Source organism: Mytilus edulis, chromosome 7 (genome assembly GCF_963676685.1).
Source record: "Mytilus edulis chromosome 7, xbMytEdul2.2, whole genome shotgun sequence".
Taxonomy (NCBI): Eukaryota; Metazoa; Mollusca; class Bivalvia; order Mytilida; family Mytilidae; genus Mytilus; species Mytilus edulis.
The window spans coordinates 19434874-19449446 of record NC_092350.1 but is presented as its reverse complement, the minus strand read 5'-3'; the positions used below and the strand labels follow the sequence as shown (position 1 = coordinate 19449446).

At 32.6% G+C, this 14573-nt stretch overlaps 1 protein-coding gene across 1 annotated transcript; it reads left to right on the top strand.

Annotated features, from left to right (window-relative positions):
• The first annotated feature begins 868 nt into the window (after positions 1-868).
• On the top strand, positions 869-10640 carry LOC139480965 (putative uncharacterized protein DDB_G0282133). The gene is made up of 9 exons (XM_071263958.1): positions 869-2718; positions 3066-3175; positions 3582-3788; positions 4117-4230; positions 5760-5858; positions 6317-6394; positions 6885-6995; positions 8844-8927; positions 10336-10640. Exons 1-9 carry the CDS (start codon positions 885-887, stop codon positions 10393-10395), a joined length of 2697 nt encoding a protein of 898 aa, XP_071120059.1. The 5' UTR covers positions 869-884; the 3' UTR covers positions 10396-10640.
• Positions 10641-14573: the final 3933 nt, after the last annotated feature.

Here is a 14573-nt window from a genome sequence, read left to right as displayed (position 1 = left end):
TGATTTTAACCAAAATTTACTCATGCATTTGGTATAATGTAGGTGTATAGACATTGTTTTGTTTTAAATTTCATCATGATCTCTCATTAGAAAATTCTATATTATTCTATTTTATCTTTTTTTATCTATTTTATTTTGTACGCAAAAGTTCTTGTACTACTGAATCGAATGCAATGCGTTTTCCCTGAATTACCTGAGGCAGTAATGAACTGTGTTTGATCTCTTGTGCGGACCAGGTTAATGAACACGTGCTGAATAATTGAAAAAGATCTTCACATTTTTCATTTCGAACAATACAAACATTTTAGATTTGTTCAGTTTAAAATGACCATTTCAGTAGTAAAACACGTTACTAGTGATTTTTTTTTTGTTGAGAACTTGAAAACCCTCAAACCGTGTAGGTATTTTGTTTAATTTATAGTGTGTTGATTATAGTTATCAAAGGTACCATGCTTACAATTGGATATGCCAGACGCGCGTTTCGTCTACATAAGACTCATCTCATCAGTGACGCTAAGATCAAAATATGTGAAAGCCAAGATTAAATATCCTTTGCCCAGGTTAGCCTATTGATACAGTCTATTATTGGATGACAGTTCAAAATATATTTGATTTGGCAATGCGTTTTAAAAGAGTTTCTTTTTCACGAAAGCGTGTTTCTAAACCTACAGCATGGGTGTCCTTTTCTGCATGCATTTTAAAATAATGAGTAACTTTCATTGTGTTTAATTTAATTTGCTCGTTTAAAAAAAAGTCATTTAAATTTCATTACCTAGTTATCAGTGAGAAAGAAACTAAAACATAACCTCTCTTTGACGTTTTAACTGATCTGTGTACTACAGAATACATGTTGTTTCATTTCAGAATTGTTTAACTAACTGAATATGAGACGTTTTTCTTTCTTTGGAAACGTTTTTGGAAATAGACGAACTTCCATAACGTCAACTTCTAAATTAACTGCTAGTCAAACATCACAATCTCCAGAAATCGATTATCCATATTCTGGCGACGACGATGAGGATTATAATGAAAAGGGGCATCAGGTCAGTGATGCCAGTAACACATTTTGGAATGATGGTTGGGATGACAAGCCAACAAAACGGACAAAAGTAGAAATAAAAGATCGACAAAACAAATCTGGAAATTTTCAGATTGTCCGGAACCAATTGGAGGATCAAAAAGGACTACATGAACCACAACGAAGAACATCAAAGCAATTACTTTTTGAAAATCACAAATCTTCAGACAATAACAAACCAAAAGATACAACAAGTGGGAAGACTGATTCACATGGCCAAGATTATTTACAGGAACCAAAAAGAAACAAATTTGAAAAAGCACTCCCAAACCGCTATACCAAAACAACAGCAAACCAAGCTCTAATAACGGATTCGGAGTCCGACGATGACATACGTAAAAAGATCACAATAGCACTAAACGATAGAATATCAAATAATCAAAAATCCTCATCTAAAAGGAAACGGAGTTCTAAGAATGTAAAAATAGGACTGGAGGACGGAGATGACATGCCCTTCTCAAGTAAGGATGACAACTGGCTGTTAAGGAAACAGGCTACCAACAATAGGGTTCTTCTACATGTATCACTGGATGATATGAAAGCGATGTTTTCTGATAATCAAACAAAGAAGCAAAATATAAAAGAAGATTATCTAACTTCTGACACAGATACAATAAATACAAGCAGTAATGATTCTAGTGTGGCTGTACTACCACTTATCAGAAAACAGAACAAAGACAAAACTACGTCAAAACGATTCTTGCCTTTAGATTTGACTGACAGAAGTTCAATGGCTACTACCGATACGTGTTTATCGTTTGGTAATTATGATGTAGAGCGCTTTCCAGCGTCTAACCAAAGAATTTCTACAACTGAAAAGATGAACGCATATCTTTTGTCTCAAGGAAGAAGCAATAGCGGTAACTATCGTACAACATCGGAATATCTCGATGAGTGTGATGCATATGATTTTAATCATGGACCTAACAAAAATACCGGAAACTTGATTCACCGACCACACTTTGCCACAGATGGCCGTCATAACGGGATTGAAATGGGTGATTGTCGATTTGCACATGACTATTTGCGTGATTCTCGATGTTCTGGCAATTCATATAAAGATCACTACTCAAGCTTTAACCATTGTGACAACGGTAGTTGTAAAAACTGTGGAACGTGTATCAACAGCAGTTGCAAAAACAATAGAAATAACCACTTTTCTAACGGAATTTCTAATCATAACGGATTTACCAATTACCCAGTATATACTAACAATGTATCAACAAACGGTACACACTATTCACCACAGAATAACTACCCGAATCAACAATTCCAAAATCATAACGCTATATCACAACATTTCCCAGTTACCACACATGGTAGTAATATGCCTGCCAGTGCTCAGGAACTGTTACACAATACTACACAGGTACCGGCGTTATCATATAATTTCACCACGGTACCCAGATTGTCACTTGATAATACACCAGTAGCTGGATTGCAGCATAATGTATTACCAAGCGCGGTATTATCTCAAAATGTCCATCAGATGACACAGTCAGTACCATCTACTATTGGCCAATTCGTACAGCAACCAAATGACCCAACAAAAAGCGACTATAGTTGCAGCATAACAGTCAAACAACCGGTTGAAGAAAATGAAGATACAAGTATAAGCAAGGAAAAGAAAGAAAATAAAGGTGCATTTTAAACGTTTTTAAAATCAATAGTACAAACAAGGAACTACAATCGCTTTTCACTCAAAATTGTAAATTAAGGTTATATTTTATGTTTTACGCCGGGTTGAAAAAATATTTAATGTGTTTTCTCATAAACATTCACTTTTTTACTTTTTTTTTTAACAAAATATGACCTTGCAAAGTGGAATGTATTGTATGAAAAATCACCATAATAAATAATAAAGGCTGTACTTAAATTAATGTAACCAGTGGTATTAGTCTTGTTTTATATATTATAATATTGAAATAAATATCATTGCACGGAAATATACAAATAGTTGCATAATGTTTTGTTACAATATTTTCAGTTTTACCGCCAACAACAAACCCAAAGGACACTCGCAGTAAAAAGAAACAAAAGATACAGAAAGCTGGAAAGCTTCGTCCACTGGCTCTAATAATGACCATCATATCAGGGGTAAATATTTTACCATAGTACCTAGACACAAATTGTCTTATATTATGTGCATTTGATTGAAGTTTAAAATGAAATTAAAGAAAATAGGAAAATATCAGAAAGCCAAGTTATAGAAATCTGCGATCGATTTCGTCTTTTGAACCTATTAGCAAGCTAAAATCGAAATGATAGTACATTATCTGTATATTATTCTGGAATATTATTGAACGCATATTCTTCATATGTATGTACATTGGCATAGAATCATGAACAACCACTATAACGATTTTGCAGTCCACTCTTTAGGTATACACGCATCAGTGCAGCCTTTTATCACCATATATGCTGTCCGTTGTATAGATAAACCTATAAATCACAAAATATTTTTCCTATTTTAACCTCCTTTGGACTTTCTCATATATTTTAGCTATGTGGCTTTGGGGTGATTGGTGTAGGAGTTTGGAACATGATGGATGAGGACATTACCATGTACACAGAGGTTACACAAGAAAAAGACAACCAGAACTTCTTATACTTTTGTTATGGACTTTGTTTCTTGGGCATCTTCTCTACTATAGCCTTGTTATTTGGATTTTGTGGTCTCTTAAAGCTGAATCCGTGCTGTTTAAAAGTGGTATGTACAGTTGAATCTTTAGAAATTATGACACTTATTCTTTTTTTCTAATTTTGATAATTGATAAACTCATTATAGATTCCAGGATTAGAATTTTATATTTACGCGCGTTTCATCTACAAAAGATCTGAGGGGAAATAGGACTGAAAACACTACTCGTACGATTTCTTAAAAAGTCATACAAAGCTTGATAACCCAATACATCAAACGTGGCTGAGTTTCCAAATTCAAAGCTTTTCAACACCTGAATTAATGGATAATAAGGATAAAAAAGGAAGACAATTGTGCTTATTCTTATTTTAAATGAATTTAACATTTTCTTTTCTAGCATTGGTCAGCAGAAATTGGCGGCGCTGTTTTGGTTGTTGCAATCGTTGCTTTAATTTATCTGAAATTGGATAGTCTACACAATATTCCATTATTGACATTAGTCACAGGGAAGGTATAGTTAAACCTTCTTGATAGCATACTCAGAGTATTTCACTTTTAATTAACTTCTTGGTGTATTGTTTTTAAGTTGGCTTGTTTCTTATACCTCAGTATTGCCTTTAATTTTTCTAAGCGCACAACGTATTAAATATCCTTGTTCTTTATTTTCTCTTCAATCATTTACTATAAGCACAACTTTTTAAGTATTCTTGTTTGTTCAGCTCGACTAGAGAAATTACTTAGTGCGCCAGTTTAGTTGTTTGTTTGACTATGAATTCTTTGTGAGCTATTTGAAATGGTCACAAATTTTAGCTTTTCGGTCGTCACCTTTTATTCACTTGTCCATGATTTTATTAACTGACAATAATTTTAACACTTATAGTTTTATTCATTCGTTTGTCACATGGTTCGTAATTATATTATACTGTTTTTGTGTACTGTCCTAAGCACCTGAGATCACCCCCCAGTTTTTTGGTGGGGTTCGTGTTGTTTAGTCTTTAGTTTTTTATGTTGTGTCTTGTGTACTATTATTTGTCTGTACGTCTTTTTATTTTTTAGCCATGACGTTGTCAGTTACTCTGTATTTCTCTGACTGGAGTGTTCTTTCATTTATTTGTATTGATTTCATGTGATGTAATGTTGTCATTTTTGCGGTATATTTAACATTGCCATACAGCGAGAGGTTTTGCTAGCCACAAAAACAGGTTCAACCAACCATTTTTTTCTTAAAATGTCCTGTACTTATCAGGAACAGTGCAGTTGTTATCTTATAGTTCGTTTCTATGTATGTTGCATTGTCGTTTGTTTTTTGTTACTCTTCAGTGTTTTTGTTGTTTCGTTGTTTTTCCTATTAAAGTTGAAGTGTTTCCCTCAGTTTAAGTTTGTAACCAGGATTTGTTTTCTCTTGATCGTTTTATTACTTTTGAACAGCGGTATACTACTGTTGCGTTTATTTAGAAGTTGTAAACACAGACACTATTGACGAACTAGCAAACAGCAATTCTAACTTTTGTCTTTGCACACATTGAAATAGGGATGATGTACTCTCGATTCGATGATAAAGTTTTTGATCTCAGATTTAGTTGAAAATAACGCTTTTAACTGATTCTTTAAAAATTCAAAGTTTAACAGAGAAGACAATCTGTAGGAATTGAAATTCATAAAATATCGAACGACGGCTGATTTTACGAGGGTAAGTTGAAAATATGGAATCTGTTGCTGATTGTGTATATTTCTTAGACTATACATTGGTTTTATTATCAAGCGATTCAATTACCGATATTATTTTAAAATCTTAAGATGTTTAAGACAAATTTTTGATGAATGCATCTAAGAAATAAAAATAACCTTATATCACTGACTTCATTTTCCGGAAACATTTTTAGAATCAAAGGAAACAAATACGGATGTGTTTATTTCCTAGACAATTTTACTGCCTTCACTCAGCAGATTAGTGCCAAATCTTATGTATTAACTATAGTATTTAAATTGATCAATCTCCTATTATAACTTCCTCACAAATAATGAAACATTTGCTTTTAGGTAGAAATAAATCTAGCCAAGTTTTTGAAGGAATCACTGAAGAACAATTACTTAGATGGATCACCTGCAGCCCTATCCTGGAACAGAATACAAATCGAGGTACGCCCCTCTGGTATCTTTCGTCCCTCTTATATCGTTATAACTTTATTGACAAAATCAATACAATCATGTAAGGTTTCAAATACAATGGCATATTTCGTTAAAGAGACCCTCATTTTCAAAATATGCATATAGTGAAAGTAAAATGTGTACTGGATTTTTTTCCCCTTAAGTAACGGAGGAAATGAAATGTTCTTGCCTATATGTGTCATCATTTTAACGAACATTAGAAGTTATTTTGTTTTTGCAATCTTGTCGGAAACATGGTATTCATGATCAATGATTAGCTAAAACAGGCATTTGATGAGGTTGCACGCATACTTGGAGTACTGTATGAATAAGAAACTCTCATTGTTACATTTTAGATTTAAAGAAATTATGAAGTTGCAGTTATTTCTTATGCAATAAAAAGAAAATATTACAACGTTAAATATTCATGGACTATTTTGTTTTCACAGAAGAGTTGTTGTGGCATCAATGGCATAGAGGACTATGCGTACAGTGCTTGGACTAATAACTCTAGAACGTATCCAAAGGTAATGGGGTTTATTTAACTCTTAGAATAATGGATAATAAATCTATATTAAAGTCCAATAAATAATAAACATCACATAAGATAAATCATGTACTAGATATTAAATCCTTCTACTTAAAAATTTGAATGCACGAACAAATATACAGAGCAACTACATAAACTGCAGCTTTTATCATTGAAATCACCAACTTTGATGTATGCAAATACTTTTATTTTCTAGTTTATCTGAATAGCATGCAGGATTGGATCATGTAAACCTGCATTCTATTGGCCTATTTGTAGTAATTTTGAATATTTTGATATATTTTTGAAATGCATGTGACATACACTAATGACAGTTATGATCAGATTTGTTTTTCTACTGTTGAAATATTGAAATAAAATCGAGATAATTCCTAACCAATTTTAAATTCAAGTTTAGGGATTAAAACAAATCTTATACAATTTTAAAGTGTTTGATCAAATTTGACTAAATGCTATTTTAATTTCAGAAAATGTTTCCCAACAGTTGTTGTGTTGTTAAAGAAAAAAACTATATCGACCCTGAGCCAACAAACACAATGATGTGTAATTTGCAGATCAGTGGATTTTACCACCAGAAGGTATAGAATGAAAAAACTGCTTTGTTCAACAGACAGACTAATCGTGTTAAAATAAGAAATTTTAAATTCTTGTCTCAATCCTATACCTGTTTAAAGTGGGATTTTTCAGTCTCAACTGCAATAGTATTTCTCTTAACTCTTAGTTTAAACATATTTTTCATTATCATTACAAATATATCATCATACAAAATACACAATAATGATAGGATTCGGAAACAAGCTGTACATAGCTTACGGTGAAGTTGAAATCATCTCTTCGTAAACTACAATCCCCTTCCCTTTCATACAGTGACCTACCGAATTATACTATTTACCGGATTTGTTATCTCATAAGCAACACGACGGGTGTCACATGTTGAGCAGGATCTGCTAACCTTCCGGAGCACCTGAGATCACCCCTAGTTTTTGGTGGGGTTCGTGTTGTTTATTCTTTAGTTTTCGCTGTTGTGTCATATGTACTATTGTTTGTCTGTTTGTCCTTTTCATTTTTAGCCATGGCGTTGTCAGTTTATTTTCGATTTATGCGTTTGATTGTCCCTCTGGTATCTTTCATCCCTCTTTTATATTAATCCGTTTCCTTGAAATACCAACTCCGGTTAACGATTACATAAATATAGCATGCGATTTTTAATTTTAGTTTATTGTGTATAATTCGGAGTTTAGTATGACGTCCATTATCACTATACTAGTATACATTTTTTAAGGGGCCAGCTGAAGGACGCCGGTTGCGGGAGTTTCTCGCTACATTGAAGTACCATTGGTGGCCTTCGGCTGTTGTCTGCTCTATGGTCGGGTTGTTGTCGCTTTGACACATTCCCCATTTCCTTTGTCAATTTTATTAATGTTACAATGATATGGAACAAGAATAAATAAGTAACTATATAACAGAAAAAGAAAAGAGATTTTTTTTTTAAATAATGAAAATACATAAAAAAAAGAAAAAAACAAAATAGAGAAAATTAGAAGAAAAAATGGAAATAAAATATGCTTAAATACTACACACATGTTTAGATGAAATGCAATTTTGTGAAAATAATGTATAACAATTTAATTTGTAAATCTCTTGCACTTTAGTAAGAATTTTTGTACTTTTCCAAAAATATCTTTGTTTTGGTCTACAGTTAGAGCTTGTGATCTAATTAAAAGTAAGTGCGTGATAAGTGTGATAATTAATTGAGAAAATAATGTCATTGCGCAGTTCCTCATATTTCCCAACTGCAATATTATTTCTCTTAACTCTTCTATAAACCCGACCAAATTTAATATGCTTTCCAATAGAAAATCATTAGTAATGCAATACAATTTACATATGGTGAAAGCATATGGTATAAGTGACCTCTAGTAGGAATACAAGAGGGAATGTGGTCTGTAGTGAGAGGAAAAGAGGAATATTGTCCTCTGGTGAGAATACAAGGAGAATACAAGAGTTTGTCTGGCCTTTGTTGATATTGTAAGAGGGTGCCTGACCTTTTGTACAGGAACATTGATCTTTGTTGAGAGTACAAGAAGATGGTTGGTCTCGAATGAGATTGCAAGAGGATTAGTGACCTCTAGTGTGAGTGCAAGATAAAAATTGACCTTTGTTGATAGAACAAGAGGGTGTCTGACCTTTGATAATAGAACAAGAGGACAATTGATCTTTGCTGAGAGTACAAGAAGATGGTTGGTCTCAAATGAGATTGCAAGCGGATGAGTGACCTCCAGTGTGAGTGCAAGATAATAATTGACCTCTGTTGGTATTACAAAAGGGTGTGTGACTTTCGAAGTGACCTCGGGTGAGAGTGTTAATAGAAGCAGTTATTAAAAGCAAAAACACTAGGAAATGTCATTCTGTTTATTTATTTATAGGGCTGTCTAGAAATGGTGATGATTTGGTATGTACAAAATAGCCTGATTACACTTGGAGTTTTAGGAGGACTTTTTTTATTTGAGGTATGAAATCACAAATTGTATTTTCAGAAAATTAGATATGATGGGAAATAAGCTTAAAAGTACTGCAATTTATGCAAGTGATTTTCCGAAAATTTAAAAAGGTATTTTTTGGAAATTTTCCAAGTGCTTATTCCACGTATTTGACCTTGTTTATAATTTTATGAAATGCAATGAAAGCACTTATCTGTGTATTTTAAAATTGTTTTTCAGTTAAATAAATTGTAGTTGAGGAAGACTCTTTGTTTTGTTGTCCTATAACCCGAACTGGCTATTCCTGTGGTATAAAAGACATATTTTAACTGTTATGTGTGACTATCGTGTCGTATATTTTTGGCCATGCCCAAAACATGAATGGCAGTTTTTTTATACAGCAGGAAAATTATTACTAAGATGCGCGTTCTTAAAAAATGAAATTGACATGAAAGAGAGGTTTTTGTTGCTTTCATGTTAAGAAGACAGAAACAAATATATTTGGAAAAGTGTAGAACTTTCACGTGATAGATAACATATAATTAGAACAGGGCACATTTGATATTCCTACCTCGATAGTTTATATGCACAATCTCTATACGGATAATTCCATATTTGCCATTTGGTTTTCCTTATTATATAGTTGTCATTTCAAAAAGAAACAATGCACGTGAAAGAACTTGTTTTTTCAAAATATTTAAAAAAAAATAAAATAAGAAAAACTTATAAATTATCATTCGACCAACATATGAAAAATTCTTATGTGTCCCATGATTATCCAAAAGAATAAAGACAAAAGTAGTATAATGCTGTTGAAGTCATAAATCGATTGAGAGAAAAACTAATCTGTGTTACTAACTAAAACTGAGGGAAGCACATCAACTATAAGAGGAAAACAATGGAACAACAGAAAACTGAACTGTTTCTAAAACAAGCGCCAACATTCATAGACACGGATTATTTGATAAAACTCCCATATTCCTGATATGATACAGGACATTTTTAGAGAAAAAGGGTGAATTTATCCTGATTTTATGGCTAGCAAAACCTCCCGTTTTATGACAATGTTAAAAAATATCGCTAAAATGACAACACTACGTGTCAGATAGAGATAAAGCACAAACGCAAAAATACTCATCACAGAGAAACGCACAAATAAATAGTCATCACATGTTAATTTGCGTTGCAAGCATCTGATTCAGAAAAATCTCTCTTTTGCTGTCACTTAAAAGAATGATATGCAAATGAGGAACGCTGTCAAAAGTAAAAGTTACCTTTTGTGAACCTTAATAAAAATGTGATAAAAAAATGAAATATTTTATTTTCTGTGAATGAGACTGTGATGTGACATATAAACCACAATATATTCGCGGAATTGTAGGCTAGGAAAATATTTGACAGTACATGCTACATATTTTTTTACAATTTCAATTTGTAGGTTGCTTGTTTTCTGTTGGTTTTCAAGATATCTAGAAGTATTGTGTTAGACCAAACGTGAGAGAAACAAACAACCATATGATTGAGTAGTTTAAATAATTATGACTCTGGCTGTAAGTCGTAAAAGCAAAACGTATAATAGCCTTTCAAGACGTCACAATTATTTGGACTAAATAAAAGATAGAGTAGCCACATTTGACATGGGAAACTGCAAAATGCTGATAGTGCAGCCTATCATATAGTAGGAAAGAGGAGAGGAAACATTGAAGTTAGCAGATCAAAGGGGAATATGCTTAACAAGTGATTGCGAATAGAAATAAAATTTAACTATTATTTTATTTTTCATTCTTTAAAAAAAAAACTAATTACATATTATGTATGTATCATAATTGAAATCATTATATATTCAAATGTTGATACTTGCATGCTCAATCCAAATTCAAACAAGAAATATAGTGTAGGTAAAGAACCATTTTATCATAAGATATGTAGAAATATGGTAGCGGGATCTACACATGTCTCCTGGGCAAAGGTATGATTATGATCTTTTGACCATCAATTTGCGATATGTGCATACCAACATATTCATTTATTTGTAAAGAAACAGCTACTTGATTTGACTTCGATATGTTGTAATGTATTTATATCAGGATTTGTACAAAATATGCTTTTACTTCTTAAGCATGCCAAACTGAAAGAGTGATCAGATGGCTCATCTGAGGACAATCTAGTACAAGTTAGGCCATTCAATAAATACCTTTCTTCACATTTCAAATTTAAACTTTGTTGGCAGACAACTTTGTGATAGTAAATTTACACAACTTTTAACAAGCGCCACTTCATGTCTTCTTTTAGGAGTAATGGTCCTTAAAAATGATGACTTTATAAATTTTTGCAGTTTGGGTTATAACACAAACCAGTTGCTTCGCAGGGCGCAGCATTATACGACCGCAGAGGTTGAACCCTGAACGGTTGGGGCAAGTATGGACACAACATTCAAGCTGGATTCAGCTCTAAATTTGGATTGTGATTAAATAGTTGACACAGCATAGGTTTCTGACACAGAATGAATGTGGTCTAATGAACTTAAACAAAAAATTTTGCCTTTGAGCAATTCACTATGCTGTTGAATATTAATCCTCTCAAAAAAATGTTTGAAGAAATTTTCTTTTTATTTATGAAATCTGAAATGAAAAAAATTGACCCCCCAATTTTTTTTTCACATCCCCCTTTCCCTTATTTCAAAACTGATCTCAATTCAAATTTCTAATGAAGTTTGCAACAATAACTACTCATTTAAATACATCATAAAATATTAAAATGTAAAAAAAGTGCTTGTTATTACTGAATGGTAAAGATTGTTTTAATCTATCAGTTGGTAGTAAAAGTGAATATACATTGTATATTGTATAAAACAATGATTTAAGTTGATTCAACTACTATTCTGGACAAAGAAAGATAACTCCAATTGAAATCCAATTGGAATTTCTTGCTATTGCACAATATTGTGCAATTAGATATTTCTTGCTATTGTGCAATACTGTGCAATTGAAAATATTTGCTATTGCACAATACTGTGCAATTGAAGATTTCTTGCTATTGCACAATACTGTGCAATTGAAGATTTCTTGCTATTGCTGAATACTGTGCAATTGAAAATTTCTTGCTATTGCACAATACTTAATATAATAATTTTGGATCCTGATTTGGACCAACTTGAAAACTGGGCCCATAATCAAAAATCTAAGTACATGTTTAGATTCAGCATATCAAAGAGGCCCAAGAATTCAATTTTTGTTAAAATCAAACTTAGTTTAATTTTGGACCCTTTGGACTTTAATGTAGACCAATTTTAAAACGGGACCAACAATTAAGAATCTACATACACAGTTAGATTTGGCATATCAAAGAACCCCAATTATTCAATTTTTGATGAAATCAAACAAAGTTTAATTTTGGACCCCGATTTGGACCAACTTGAAAACTGGGCCAATAATCAAAAATCTAAGTACATTTTTAGATTCAGCATATCAAAGAACCCCAAGGATTCAATTTTTGTTAAAATCAAACTAAGTTTAATTTTGGACCCTTTGGACCTTAATGTAGACCAATTTGAAAACGGGACCAAAAATCAAGAATCTACATACACAGTTAGATTCGGCATATCAAAGAACCCCAATTATTCAATTTTTGATGAAATCAAACAAAGTTTAATTTTGGACCCTTTGGGCCCTTTATTCCTAAACTGTTGGGACCAAAACTCCCAAAATCAATACCAACCTTCCTTTTATGGTCATAAACCTTGTGTTTAAATTTCATACATTTCTATTTACTAATACTAAGGTTATGGTGCGAAAACCAAGAAAAATGCTTATTTGGGTCCCTTTCTGGCCCCTAATTCCTAAACTGTTGGGACCTCAACTCCCCAAATCAATACCAACCTTCCTTTTGTGGTCATAAACATTGTGTTTAAATTTCATTGATTTCTATTTACTTAAACTAAAGTTATTGTGCGAAAAACAAGAATAATGCTTATTTGGGCCCTTTTTTGGCCCCTAATTCCTAAACTGTTGGAACAAAAACTCCCAAAATCGATCCCAACCTTTCTTTTGTGGTCATAAACTTTGTGTCAAAATTTCATAGATTTCTATTAACTTAAACTAAAGTTATAGTGCGAAAACCAAGAAAATGCTTATTTCGGCCCTTTTTGGCCCCTAATTCCTAAAATGTTGGGACCAAAACTCCCAAAATCAATCCCAACCTTCCTTTTGTGGTCATAAACCTTGTGTTAAAATTTCATAGATTTCTTTTCAGTTTTACTAAAGTTAGAGTGCGAAAACTAAAAGTATTCGGACGACGACGACGACAACCTGATAGCAATATACGACGAAAAAATTTTCAAATTTTGCGGTCTTATTAAAACCGTCACAGAACAAACTCATAATCAAAGTCAGATTTACACAATTTCTATTAAATGTGCAACTTCAAGTTGACAAGTTATAAGAGTAATTGGTCTTATATGATGACTCATCCTTTTAATTTGAAGATGTTTGACTCCAGTTGTTATGGTTTTTTTGTATGTGCTACTTTCAGGAGAATAATACTTAGAGAGAAACTAAAAACAAGAGACTGCCAAATAGTCTAATAAACTCTGAAGAGAAGAAAACAGCCAACAGGATTTTCCTGCAGTGAAAATGATATTTGCAAACTCTGGTTTGAAAAAATGCATAATTTTTTGTAAGGTTCAAAAATGGAATGGCCAAAATCAATCTACGTATCATTTTTCGCTACTTTAAGGTCTATAACTCAACAACAATAAAGGCTAAATTCAGGAAAATTGACCTTAAATGCATTTATTTAGCCCAACTGATGCTTTCATGTCTGAAACTTGTTGAGCATAAGCTTTCAAAAAGATTTTTGAAAATTGGCTTATCAGAATCGAAAAAAGAAACGATTTTGTTTTCTAAAGGACATTTCATATATCATTGATGCAGTTTTTTTCAAAATAGGTCAAGTAGTGACAGAGGACAATGAAGATGTCAATTATCTGACAATAAATGGACACAAATTCATGACAAGTACTTGCATGCCCATTGGTCAAGTGTTTGAAGTGAGCTAAAAATCTAGAACATGCAGAAATACAACTGTTGGATGAATGACTCCTGTTCTTCATACCTTTAAACACAATTATTGCAAAATCTATAGTTTTGGCTTTTTTCAGACTACCTAAATAAAAGCAACAGTAGTATACCGCTGTTCAAAACTCATAAATCCATGCACAAAAAACAAAATCGGGGTAACAAACTAAAACCTAGGGAAACGCATTAAATATAAGAGGAGGACAACGACACAACACTAAAATGTAACACACACAGAAACGGACCAAGCATCAGACAAAATCCCATGGGAATAACAAATATAACATCAAAACCAAATACATGGATTTGGGATAGACAAGTACTGTGAAACGTCTTATCGCAATGTGGAATTACACTCAAAAAAAAGAGAAAACAAACAACACAACGTTAAAATGTAGCATTATTAACATCATTATTATTTGATTTCAAAACAACTGGGCTTTGTTTTTGGTGTTCAGCATTATTGAAATCAAACAAAATACAGTAAAAAAATTGTGTTCACTAGTGCTTCATTCATGGGGTGGCCACTAAAGATAAAGGGAGAGCAAATTTCCAGACATATTTGGGGTAACTTCATAATGCTTCTATTAGCAAGTGGTGT